Source organism: Haemaphysalis longicornis, unplaced genomic scaffold (genome assembly GCF_048455015.1).
Source record: "Haemaphysalis longicornis isolate Haplotype H1 unplaced genomic scaffold, Haemaphysalis longicornis Haplotype H1 scaffold_3, whole genome shotgun sequence".
NCBI classification, from domain to species: Eukaryota; Metazoa; Arthropoda; class Arachnida; order Ixodida; family Ixodidae; genus Haemaphysalis; species Haemaphysalis longicornis.
This window is the reverse complement of record NW_027526335.1, coordinates 46,972,879-46,986,258: the sequence shown is the minus strand read 5'-3', so window position 1 is coordinate 46,986,258 and position 13,380 is coordinate 46,972,879. Positions and strand designations below refer to the sequence as shown.

Below are 13,380 nucleotides of genomic sequence, written 5' to 3'. Positions count from 1 at the left end.
CCCGGACACTTTCGTTGGGCCCTGCCCGGAGGCTGATCGCCGGGGCGTGTTCTACTCATCCGGCTCCACTGCGCTGCGAGCTAGCACCTTTGGGAGATTTATGCGCAGCGAGGGCAATAGTTCCAGTGAGCTATCTGAAAACGAAGCTCTTTACTAGTACCGACATTCCACTGACATGTTCACCGGGCCGCTAATGTTTTCCCCCTCTTTGCGTTTTCGCATTCTGCAAAACCTAGCACAATGTTTGTAAACACGAATGTGCTGAGGACTTCTTTTGGACGAAAAAAGGACAACGGTGGACGTCTACATAAAGAAAGGGAGTGGGAAGATTGCAGATGTGATACCCGAGATATTTTAATCGCTCTTGCAACCCAAATGCTGCCACTCGTACACGCCTCATGCCGGCTTTACGTGATTATAGCTTTTTTGCACAACTTTGGCGTCGTACAAAAAAGTCAACTTACTTATACGTGCTGGTGCAAAGAAGCCAAAAGAATGCATGCTTTGCGACAAAGCCAACTTTTGCATCCCTACACGGTTTGAGCGCAAAGGACGCAGGAAACAGTTCGCTGACCTCCAAAATGCTCTCTTGGCGCGTCAGGGTCTGCGGAACCCTATAGAAGAACCACCGATGGAGCAGGATTGATTCATTTCCTTCTATTTGGTTCTTCACGTACGCAGGCGAATGCTTTTTAATAACTCCAGAACAATGGTGAGCTGGGCTAGTTTATAAGTTTACACGTTGAAGATAGACCAGCGCGTGGAAGACGAACGTCCTGCGTGTCTTTTCTTTGTGTGCCGTACTTGTAGCACTGTTTTTTTTTTTCCAACATGCCCATGTATATACATTTGGATGGGCTTATTACTACGGAGTCAATCCTGTGACTCCTGTCTTTTATTTTATTTTCCTGCCTTTGTTATTTTAGTTTTCCGCATATCTTAGTGTGCCACACGATAGAAAAAATACCTTAGGTGAGTTCACTTTTCAGTAGAGGCGAGTAAAAATACTCATAGTATCTTGTACGTCAAAGATAGTGCACAACAGAAGTGTACTCTGCCTCAAGGACTCCGAGCAGTGCTAAGAAGGCTACATTGGGCATGAGCCAATAGGGAGAGCGGACAAAGTGACGTCAGTCGATAAGGGGCGTAGATTCGCCAACAACAGTGTTCCTACGCCACATTCGCACATACGTCATCTGCTCCCATCATGGGTGCTATTTTGGGCCTAAACAAATTATAGCAAGTTTCGCCACCTTGACCGGAAGCTTTTGCTGATTCGTTCTCCATTTTGTCAGGTTTTAGGACGAAAGCCTTTGGTTTCAACGTTTCATGAAACGCGTGAGCTACAGAGAAGTGTACAGACAATCGGTGGTACAGAAAATCTGAGCGCGAGCCGGAGAGGGCGCGTTGGGAAAGGGAAAGACAGCAGCGCCAGGGGATGATTCTGAGAAAGCGCTACGGAACGCGCGCCGGGAAAGGGAAGCAGCAGCTCCGGAGGAGGGGTCTGAGAAATGGCGACGGACCGCCGAACGTTCTGTACAGTCGCCGCCTGGCCTCAGATCTTCGTTCCACATCACTATGGGTGACGACGCACCAATCCCTAGTCGCTGCCGGGAAAAACCGAGAAAGTACGCCACGGTAGAAGAGGCCAGAGCAGCTCTAAACGCCGTTGGTCGTAACCGCTGCCGGGAGCAATCGGATAGGGATGAAATGCGGCAGCGGCCCGACGAGAGCAGCGTGAAAGTTCAACAGAACGTCCAACAACAGAACCAGAGGTTTATCCAGAATTTCGACTTGGAGGAGTGTCGAAATCGTTCTGGGGGGGGGGGGGGGGGGGGGAAAGGTGTTGGAGAGTGTTGAGCGGAGGGGGGGGGGGGGGGAGGGGATAAACCCTGGGCGGGGTGCTCGTGGTTGTGGAATCTCTTGGTCGGGGGGTGTTAGGGGGCGGGGGGAAAGTATAAAATCCCTGAGCAGAACGTGCAAGGCTTTCGCTGTCACATTTTTAGAACGTTCTAAGCATCCCACGTAGTTTTTTTGCTGCCCACAGTGACAATCTTTCCAGCCGACCAAAAGGATAGCAAATTCACGTTAAATTTCACGAATCTAGATTATCACCCGGGGATAAGCATGTGGCGTCTCTAGCTGGGGATTTCTTTTTGTGCGCGTCTTGGTCAGCACGTCCCCTCACCTCGCAACATTTAACCGTGCTGCACTGAGTTACTGAAACGGATTATTAGAGAGTTTTAGCTGTCCGTCTGTTCTGCCGTGTACGTTACCGTGTTGGCCGGGACCCGACTGCGCCTGCGCGCGCGGAATGGCGAAAAGGAAAAGCGAGGAGGCGCATTTAACCGTGGCGAATGCGCTGACATGGCGAAGGCCGGCCCGCGGATACCGCGACGAATGCACAAGTGTCCAGACGGGCACCGGTCAACACGGTGACTACGTACACGACGGAACAGACGGACTGCTAAAACTCTCATTGCTACCTCAGTAGCCTCATTCGTTGCTCTAGTACGGGTGATGCAATACTGGTAGTTACAGCGGCAATGTAGCAGCGGAACGACTCCACTTTTCTTTTTCGTTTTTTCGAGAGCACAAAAACGAGCCATCCCGGGTGTTGTAGGGGGTGGATGTCTCGGGCTGAATCGTCGTCTCCTTTCGCATTCTCCCCGGCTATTCAGGACGTGCAGGCCCACGCAGGCACGCGCCGCCTGCCTCTGTGCCGGCCCGTGCGACTCCGCCCGGCAGACAGACATGGCACGGCAGGCGCGCTTCCTTTTGACCCACATACCGCCGGTACCTTCCTGGTGACAGAAATGCGCGCTGACGGCTGGCCCCGGATGAATGTCGCCGGGAATAACGTGTTTGCTCTTCGGGCTCGCCAGGGCCCTCCGGGGTCAGCGATAGGGTCCCACAGTCCCGACCCGGTCAACCTACTGGGCCCAAAAAGCAACGCACAACAGATTCGAGCAATCGAAAAAGTGACAAAAACTAAGCAAGTACCGGGTGATTGGCGTAGAGCAGGATGCAGATGATCTATAAAGGTAAAGGAAACAGGGCTGATGCCAACTCGTACAGGCCTATTACGGTTACCTCAGTGGCATACAGGCTGGCAATGCAAGTGCAAGCCATAAAAACGCAACTACGTGTATAGAGGGGAACGGCATACTGGGAGAAGTACAAAACGGATTCAGACGAGACAGGCACTTAGAGGACAATTTATTTGTCCTAATGTCGCCAGGAATAACATGTTTGCTCTTCGGTCTCGCCAGGGACCTCCGGGGTCAGCGATAGGGTCACACAGTCCCGACCCGGTCAACAAGATCGAAGTCGAAACGGTATTCGCCGAGATGAGCTAAACAGAAAAGAAATGAGGACAGCATAAACATGGGAAATGTGAAAGGTCGAGACAGACGTAGATGCCTCTGTCTACGTTACTCTCGTTCTTATGTATGTATGTATGTATGTATGTATGTATGTATGTATGTATGTATGTATGTATGTATGTATGTATGTATGTATGTATGTATGTATGTATGCGTGTATGTATGTATGTATGTATGTATGCGTGTATGTATGTATGTATGCATGTATGTATTTATGTATGCATGTATGCATGCATGCATGTATGTTTGTATGTATGTATGTATGTATGTGTGTGTATATATGTATGTGTGCATGCATGTCTGTGTGTATGGTTGCGAACAGTACAGCCAGCCCCTGATTGCGGCACGTCAGCCACTGAAAAGCACCTCTTTTGTATCGCAAGTTCGTTGTCCACGTTCGCGTGCACGGAGAGGGAGAAGAAAGAAAATGGGTTGAAGTAGGAGATATAAAGATTCGCCACGCGTTCGCTAAAGTTTTCACTTAGCCCACCAATTTCAATTCGATATTCGAGAGATTTTACAAAAAAAAAAAAAAAAAACGAGGTGTCATTCATACGCCAAGGCGCAAAAAACAACACTATACCGCGGAAAAGTTCGGGATTTCGCTAGTAGGAATACATGTAACGCGAGCAATCATAACGGGGTGATCTCAATCCAGCCGGGCAGAAAATTCGCCCCCCTCGCCTCCGCATGATCGCTTTTGTCCGTACACACAGCGAGCACGAAAATTTTCTTCCATCGGGTGATTTGGAGCCCACGAGGAACCACTTAACTTCTCTTTCAACCGGCCCATTTGGCAATCATTGCCTCCGGCTTCAGAGAGAGAGAGAAGTGCTGTTTCTGAAGACAGCGCGTCGAAAGCGTGTTCAAAGCGGCGCATGGTATTCGTACCTTTACTTCTTAACGTTTTCTCGTATCTTCTTTCTTTACGTCTCCTCTTGTTTCCTTATTTTCGCCGGTCCCAGCTCCGCGTCTTTGTCTGCGTCTCTTGTTGTTCTTGCGCGCGCCCTCCCGCTTCTCCGGTTGCTCTTCTTTCTCCGCCATCTCTGCTCAAAGGAGAGCAAGCAAGCGGAGAAGAGCATATCGGTAGCTCGCGGTAGTGCTCCCGAAAACCAGGAAGTCCAGCGTGCCCGCCTGCACGCCGTCGCTCAGTCTCCATTGTGTTCGGGCGCCCCGCTCTGCAAGACAACACTACAAGCCGCGTTCTTTGTAAAAGCGGAGGAAACGAGGAGGGGGAAGAGCTTGTAGCGAGATTACCCCGACTCGAGGCATGCAGGAAGGGACTATATGGGTACGCACTGGCCGTAAACAAGCTTCGAAGTATCGCGCTAACGGCTGTTCGAAAAACAAGAAGAAAGACACGATGAGATCCGCAGTCTCGGCCGAGTGGCTGCCTGTTGGACTCTCAAAAACCTCGCGCCGTAACATCTTTGTCACGTGCGCTTTATGGGAGACGGAAATGAGCGTGAAGCAGGCGCGAGCTTTCCCCATTCTTGTTTCGTAAAGGACGACTCAAATTCCCTGAGAACAACCTCGGTCTAAAAACCCTGCCCTTCCTCCTCTCTGCCGTTCTCTTCTTTTTTTTTTTTTTTCGTTGCTGCATTCGTAGAGAACGGGCAGCGCGAACAGTTTTCCTCTCGCGGACGTCCTTGTGTACACAACTCCGTATTCAATCGTGGAGTCACGAGCGTATACACGCAATGTCGGGCCGCGAGCATGGCAATGCCTCGCGTATAGCCGACGACGTCGAGCGCGTACACGGTTCTTCGGCTTTTCTGTAGGGGTCGCTCGGGCTGCTATCCCGCAGGCTAACTCACGCTGTAAATTAAGCCTTCCTTCGCTCACACAGTTCTTCCGTGCACGTGACGAACGACTTGATACACTTGATAAGCGGGAACGACAAGACACGTGATAAGAGACCGTGGATCTTCGGACTTCTCGAGCTTCCCATAGTCCCATTCCGAACAACTTCCTTCCAATTTTAGTTCCATGGTATAGGCAAACTCCAGACTAATTCCAATTTTAGTTCAATTCCGTACTCCCCGGTACCCAGCCCAACTAAGGATTTCCCCAATAAGCAAATCAAATAATAAAAGCATGAATTTTCTGGAGGAGTGCATGCCATCTATGCGGCAGGCTTTATTTTCAGTAGAATGATTGTATTCGGTCCTCACTCGAACTTCATTCCATTTTTTTTACCTGCGAAGACCCTCAGGGGCTGGGACTGTTGGCGTCCGCTGTCGTCGTCGTCGTAATCGTCCTTTCATGTAGTCACGGTACTAAACCACCGGTAAACTCGTTTATGCCACGCGCTAGAATGTAACGCGTACTAAAAAGAAGCACCGGGACCCTCGTTTACGCCTCGCGATAGAGTGCTTCGTGCTTCAAAGACAAGAGACTTCTACAGCAAAGCTGCATGCCTCTACCTCCCAACGGTTTCATATCCGTTGAGAAAAACACCAAGGCGTCAGGAATACACTTATACACGGCATGCTTCGCCCCTCCCCAGGTTTCTCGTTAGTGAATATGGCCCAGGATTTTCTTTAGTTCCACGCTTGTCTACGGGCATTTATCACTGACGAACCAGGCTTATAGCACGTTAGACTATTCACTTTATACAATAACGTTGAAGTGCTGCGTAGTTATTTAGAATATGCAACAGAAACAGTGTGCATACCGCCAAAAGTGTGCGCTCTGTCGTCAATATGCTTCGAAGCGCCTCAGAAGTGCGCATTAACTCACATTACAATATTAGGAGCTCCTTTGATTACCTGTCACCATTATATTGCACTCCCTATAGCCATTAGATAATTTCACCGTTAGGTAGCGATCAACACTTGCACGAGTCCTCAGCACCGCTGGAGACACGCGTACAAGTGAAGATGTGCTATCTAACGGTGAAATCGCCTAATGGTTTTTAATATTTTCTGATGCCTAATGGTCTTACCTAAGTGTTTTCTGACGGCGAAGTTCTGGGGACAGCACACATATGTCACGATACCTGCCGAAATATTCAAGACCGGCCGCGTGACTTTTTTTTTTTGGCATACATACGTACAGTCGGCCAAATCTTTAACTGGAGTGTGCGAGCGGCGACTTTTCATACGTCAGCGCCGTATGACGAAAGCCAAGTTGCCAACAGGTCGAGATCAAATGCATGCTCAGAAACCGCGCTCAGCTGGGCCCATCGTCTGCTAGGATGTTCCTTCTTGCCCCTTTCATACGCCACTCGCTATTTCCCCTTACATTTTTTTTTTGTTATTTCTATATATGCTGTGTATCTCACCAAGTAAGATGAATTGACAAGTTACTGACCCCAATACAATCTTAGTTTCTTTTACAGTCATGTACAGAAATTTTTACATAGCGTCACAGAGCTCAGGAGCGTCAAGTAGCGCCGAATATTTCCACATAAGTATATATTTGTGTGATGTGAATTGTTTCTATATTTTTTAGGGCCGCAAGTCTTGTTATGGCCGCAAGTTCCTTGTTATTCTTTATACTTTGCACTTTGTTGGCGCATTTCGTGTGTGAAAATGCGTTCTTACCCCCTCACTGTAATGCCCTCTGGGCGAAATGTAGGTATGTGAATAAATAAATAAATATTGCCGCGAACCATACATTGGGTTTGTTTATTTGTGTTTTGCTTTTACCGCCCGGCTGCGCCGGTCTGTGTTATCTCTGCGCCAAGGGAAGCGCGTGTTCCATTCTTTCTTTCTGTGCCGCATGTGTTATCTGTTGTGATAGGGAGAGCATTCCGATCTAACGTGAACAGCCCAGAATAATCTTCTTGGATCTACTATGTTCTCGATGCGAATCGACGTTTCGAGAACCACGCGCGCCAAAAGATAAAAAGCCTGCAGCGCGGACGCCGGGGCATTCGATTCGACGACACTCGCCTGTGCAAGTCACTTTGTTGACCGCTGCTTCGCCGCCTCTGTATTCTTTTGAGTTGTTAGGGGAGCACAAGTTCGCTCCAATAAACGTGTTTCTCATTCAACACAACTGCATCGTCCTTGTCTTCGTGACAATATAAAGGAGAACGAATTGAAAAAGCTCAGCCGCTGAAGTCGTCGCGTGCGTCGATATTTTGTTCGTTTACGGCCGTAACCTTATTAGCCGCCAGATGCCCCTAAAATCTTCATTGTTAGACGAAGGATGCAAAATTATGTTGAAGTAGTGAAACCTTTCAGCTTCGGTATTTCTTTTTGTAAAAAAAATGCGGGATTGAAATGTACACAGTTGTGTACATAGCGTCTGAAAGGATTAATATCTTCATACGACAGAAAAATCGCCGCGCGCGCACGCTCGCTAAAGATTTGGCCGACTGTACATCACTTCCTGCGTCGTCCACCGATTGCACGCTTGCAGTCTGATTCCATTTTAGCTGCGCTACTTGCGTTTCCATGTAGGGGCGAGTGCATCTGGTGGGGTAAAAGGAGAGGTAAAAGAATCTGTCACTGCCTATTTCTCCCCTGTCACTGTGATGCTAAATGTATAACCGGAATTTGTGAAAACCTTCTGCAGCTGTATTGGCCCACGAAATATGCAGAAAAGTCTTATTTTCTTTACCCTTTTTGTCGTTATCGCAGGGAGCCGAAACAGTGGAACGTCTCAACGAGACAGGCCAGCTCAGACAGATGCTCAAACCATACAAGGTAAGTGGTATATTTTCGTACACGAGTGCACGCAGCGCATTTTAAAACGGCCAACACCCTTGTCTGTAACAGCGAGTTCCATCAAAGCAAAAACAAACAAAATAACACTACCACGCGTATGCCAACGCACGCACGTACACAAGCACATTAGCCACACTTCATGTACGAAATACCAAGCAAGCAAACAAATGCTCATAAGTACGCGTTAATAAAATTAAGAACAGTAAAATCGTACGTTCGAATTTCCACATCTGTATACAGGCAGATACAGGACAACCTAATGCATATATCAGACCCCAAAAAATATTCAGAAAAATTTCTACAAGAATATTAGGCGTTTGGGACCACTCCTTCTTTAAAACTGTGCATTAGAGCTAGGGCAGTCACAATAAATTAATAACGGGTGGTACTGCGAAACAAACGTTCCAAGCGACCAGTTGCGTCACTGCGACGCCCCCACAGCCTGTGGCTGGACAGTGTACATACGGTGTTTTCGTGGCTTCTTGCGCACGGCACGTAGTTTCTCTCAGCGTGGCTCGCATTGCTTCTTGTTTCTGGCGACTGCGCGAGCCACTATGCGAGTCACTGGCTCGCACAATTCCACAACCGCCGCGTTGCAACACCGCAATTGGACATCCGGAACAGTTCGGCAATATGCACCACTCTTTCGCAACATCACCAGGCAAACTGCCTGAGCACCAAGGCCTGTACAAACATAACGAGAGGAGCACGAGACCTAAATAAATGAGAGGCCTAAAACGAACCTGTTTAAATTATGGTACTCGACTATGATGTTAGGTTCAAAGGGTGGACTCGAATGTCATTTTTGTTTTCTATTCTCTCTCTATTCACACATAAATGCATGCATGCATGCATGCATACATACATACATACATACATACACCCATCCATACATACATACACCCATCCATACATACATACATACATACATACATACATACATACATACATACATACATACATACATACATACATGCATGCATGCATGCATGCATACATACATACATACATACATACATACATACATACATACATACATACATACATACGTACATACATGCATGCATGCATGCATGCATACATTCATATATACATACATTCATACATACGTACGTACGTACATGCATACATGCATACATTCATACATACATACATTCATACATACGTACGTACGTACAGGCATACATACATACATACATAGATACGTACATACATACATACATACATACATACATACATACATACATACATACATACATACATACATACATACATACATACATACATACATACATGTGTGTGTGTTGCGCGAGCTTTCCCTTTTCATAAATGACTTGACCATCATGAGAGAGATAATGAACATCTTTAATTGCAAGCTTATTGGAGCAGGGAGACCTTTGAGACCCCTCACGTGCGAACGTGTGCAGCTCTCCTTTCGTCAAACTGGTGCTCATACAGGGTGTCGTTCTCTCCCCGCCCCTTTTCTTTCCCCCCCCTCCCTGGCGTGCGCAGAAGAGCAGCGTGGGTGGCACGTGCGCCATGTGCGGCGGCTACCAGTACCTGCCGTGTCCCGTGTGCGGGGGCAGCAAGAAGTCCGTGCAGCACAGGCACCGCTTCTCCTCGGCCGTCATCTTCCTCAAGTGCCTGAACTGCGACGAGGGCGGCCTGGTGCGATGCCAGCTCTGCATCAACGGCGACAGTTGAGCTGGCAGCCGCTGCCCCTGTACCGCTGTGGGGGGGATGACTCGGCTTGCCAGGCCTGAGGGCCTCGAGTTTACCAGGACCAGAAGAACAACTCCAGCTGTGGACGCGGCATGATTCGCACCAGTAACTTCCTGTGGTTCTGTGTGTGCCGTGGTTCCGTGCGCCACGAGCCTGTTTGAACTGTGCGTCAGGAGACAGCGCCGACGACGGAGTGCAGATGAAACCTCGGCGGCTCCGCAGAAGACAGTAGACGCCATGACGTGACATGCGGTATTCTACCCAGAGGATGTGTTCGGCCGTCTTTAGGCCGCGGTTAAATGCGAAGCCTGTCGGCAGTTGGGACTCCTGACGGACGTGAGCGGGGACCCATTGTGAAAGTGACGCTTGTGCACACACATTCCTGATATTCTCACGTTGCTTGCGGGGAAGCTGGCGGACCAGCGACGACTCTGACGAACTGAGATGATCACTGGTGCGAGATGTTCAGGGCGTCGATTTGTTCTTTTCTTGTTCGTTTCTGATGACGCTTTTTATTTTTCTTAACCATGACTAAAGGTGTGGGGAAATGCCTAAGCTTTATTGCGAGAGAAAGCAGGACATTTTTCCAAGTGGATCCGTCGACAATTTGCGCACTGTGGCCTTTCTGTTAAAGGTGTTAAGTGATTGTTTAACGCTGAAACCAGTTCACCTGTAACTTTTTTACTGGGCGAGACACAGCCAATGTGAACGTTTTTAGCGGCCTAAACGCCTGGTCAACCGAAGTCCCTGATATTCATTCCCCTATAATGCACTTTTAAACAAGCCTTTGCGCCGTTTGTTCCTCATTGTGTACTGTCGGTAACCCCCTACTCCGGAGTTGAGCGTACTGTTTTGGTTCTCCATATGTCGGTTTAGGGGACCAATGCGTTCCCTTAGAGGTGGTGTTAATCTTAACCCAGTACCTTGCACACAAGCTGCGCCTACAAACACCTATGCAATCCGCAGGTGATGCTTACAGTCGATCACCTTACTTCATGCACACGTTAAGTTTCCGATTTACCAAAAGCGTATATAAGCTGGTCACGTGTTCCGAATTTTGATTATGACTGTTAGGGAGTTATCGGGGCAAACTGCGACATCATTGTTGTGTTAGACCTTGCTGTAAAGGTAACATCGAGTCAAAACATAATCAGTTTACAATTAAATTTTCGCTTAGAGAACGCTCGCTGGCTTAGAGGCGAACATGTGCTATGGCGGACGCCCTGGACGAACGCAGGCTGCGCGACATTCACCGTGGTTGCAGTCGCGTCCGAACGGGTTGTTTCCCTCTTGTAAAGATATGTGAACGTTTGGGGGTACGAATTCAGATCTCAAAGACAGCCCCGAACAATCTGGTATATATGCGAGGATGCGAGATACAGGTCGGGTTCTTCGGAAGAGGAACTCCCGCCTACATTTTTTCTTTGGACTGACAAAAGCACTGGCAAAAAAACGGGTACAGCTGTCCCCGCCTGCCAGCATTAATTAATTATTACACGTGGCCCAGTTTTGTGCAAGGAACGAGCGTACACTAAACATGATGGACGCTGACAGAGGGTGTGCAAAGGGGGCGTCTGCTGCATTGCACACACCAGACAGATCCCCTGGCCCCCCCCTGATTGCGTCACTTCTTTTTTCTCCCGCCACAGCGGGGTTTGAACGGAGCAAAATAACAGTCTGCCGACGCCCATAATAAACATATACTGATTTAATTCTGACATCAAAACGGGAAGTCGGACAAATTGCTTTGCTCGTGATTTGTAAGCACAAATTTTGGATTCACCTTACCCTTCGTTTTGTGTTTGTGAGGTCTGACGTTGCGCGAAAAGCGTGATGCAGGGTGCGTCGGTGAGCGTAAGTCGGATTTGGGAAGGCGCGGAGAGTGCGACTGATCTTATTGCTCAACTCATTGTTCAAGTTACGGCGTCGAAAGGACACGTGAAATTTCCCGCTCTTTCTTTCTAGGAAGCTCGGTGTCTTGTCCGCTGTGGGGAGCTGTGTCCGGCCGTAGCCCGGCGATATGTGTTTCCCTCGAGTGTCAAACAGTGTGCGTGTGGATTGTGTGGGTGTGTGCTGCATGTGCCGAACGCGGAGACTAATCGAAATGGAAGTTACGAAGTGGCCGTGGAGCAGGAATGACTGTGTGCGCATGCGCGAAAAAAATGACTGTAACCTGGTCACACAGCGATGATTAAAAGTAGTTTAGATCGGAGACTGCGATTTTAAAGTTTAGATTGAGGATGTTCCGTATTCTTTTTTAAACGCCCGCCTAATCAGAAGTCACATAGCAACATCACAAAAAGAAATGTCTTCAAATAACGCTTACGGTTTTATTTGCTTTTTCAGAAACTTTTGTTTTTGAGATAGTTGTTCACTGAGTGTGTCGAGCCACCTTATGTGTCGTGGTGAAGTGTATGAAAACTTATGTTTGCTCACCACACCGTTGTGCTTGATGCCTTTTGGGTCATTCACTGGGAACACAACGATGTACCGATGGTAAAAACGGAAACGATACCTTTTTTTTCGTTTTTTTATTGAAGGTGTGCGAGGGACCGTTTTGTAACATGGCAGTCACTTTAAAGCGAAACTTATACGGGCGATGTTTTAAAGTTGGAGATAGTATACATTGGGGTGAGATGTTGCGTACTCCGAAGCAATGTATCAGCTCCTGTGCTCTTGTTTACGGCCCTGGTGTACACGGCGGTTGTGTAAAAAGGTGGAGAGGAGCATTATATGAAGTGAACATGCGTTTCAGGCCCAAAACACAACTGCCGCCCTGTAAATAAAATCCAAGAAACAGCTGCAGGCCTTGCCCAGTGAACAGTCGACTTAGTTGGCGACCGCCGCAGCTCGAGCTTGTAGAGGCTCGTTGGCAGCTTCATGTGTACAACACAGCGGCTAGGTCGTACGCAATGTTTGAGACGAACTCGCTCATTTAGTTCACAATACACTGTGCCGTGCGTTTCTCTGTGGATTTCTTTCTCTTCCCTGCTGTTGTGAGCAAAAGATCTATGATGAATTAAAGATGCTGACTGCAAAACCATGCCTTCTGCACTGTTCATGAGAACGCGTGCCGCTGAAGTGAATTGCGGGTCGGCGTCTTGTGGGTGTGCTTGGCGAGCGACATCCTGCTGGCGGGTCGCTTCGGCAAAGGTGTGCTGGCGTCATTTCCGTGACGAATGTGACGCCAGTGAAATCTTGGTGTGTCCCGGCATAAAGCAGTTTCGTGTTAAAATATGAAACCCGAAAACGGACAACCCTAAGCATAACGTATTCTTTAGTACTAAAGGGTGCTGCCCCGCAAGAACACCCTATGTGCAGGGGCGCACCCTTTACAGGCCGCTTGCTTCTTTGTACTGGTGTCATTATCGTGATGGATATGACGTCAGTGAAATATTTGTGTTTCCAGGAATGAAACACTTTCGTGTTAAAAGTGTTGCAGATTCCCTTTAAGGCGAAACATGCGCCATTGAGCGACAAAAACGGCGTCAGCGCTTTCCGCCGTCAGCGGCCTGTAGCAGACTCCTAAATTCCTATTGGCTGCGACGCGTATCATAATTCAAGCGTTAAAACAAAAACACAAACAAAAAGGA

The 13,380-nt window shown here is 48.2% G+C and overlaps 1 protein-coding gene across 1 annotated transcript in view; it reads left to right on the top strand.

Moving 5' to 3' along the window:
• Positions 1 to 12,827, top strand: part of LOC144174407 (glutaredoxin domain-containing cysteine-rich protein CG31559-like) — a gene marked incomplete in the record, with an annotated part of 18,931 nt that extends 6,104 nt beyond the window's left edge. The window contains 2 exon segments of the mRNA XM_077703095.1: positions 7,979 to 8,044; positions 9,578 to 12,827. Of these exon segments, the coding sequence (XP_077559221.1) occupies positions 7,979 to 8,044; positions 9,578 to 9,769 (258 nt within the window).
• Positions 12,828 to 13,380: the final 553 nt, after the last annotated feature.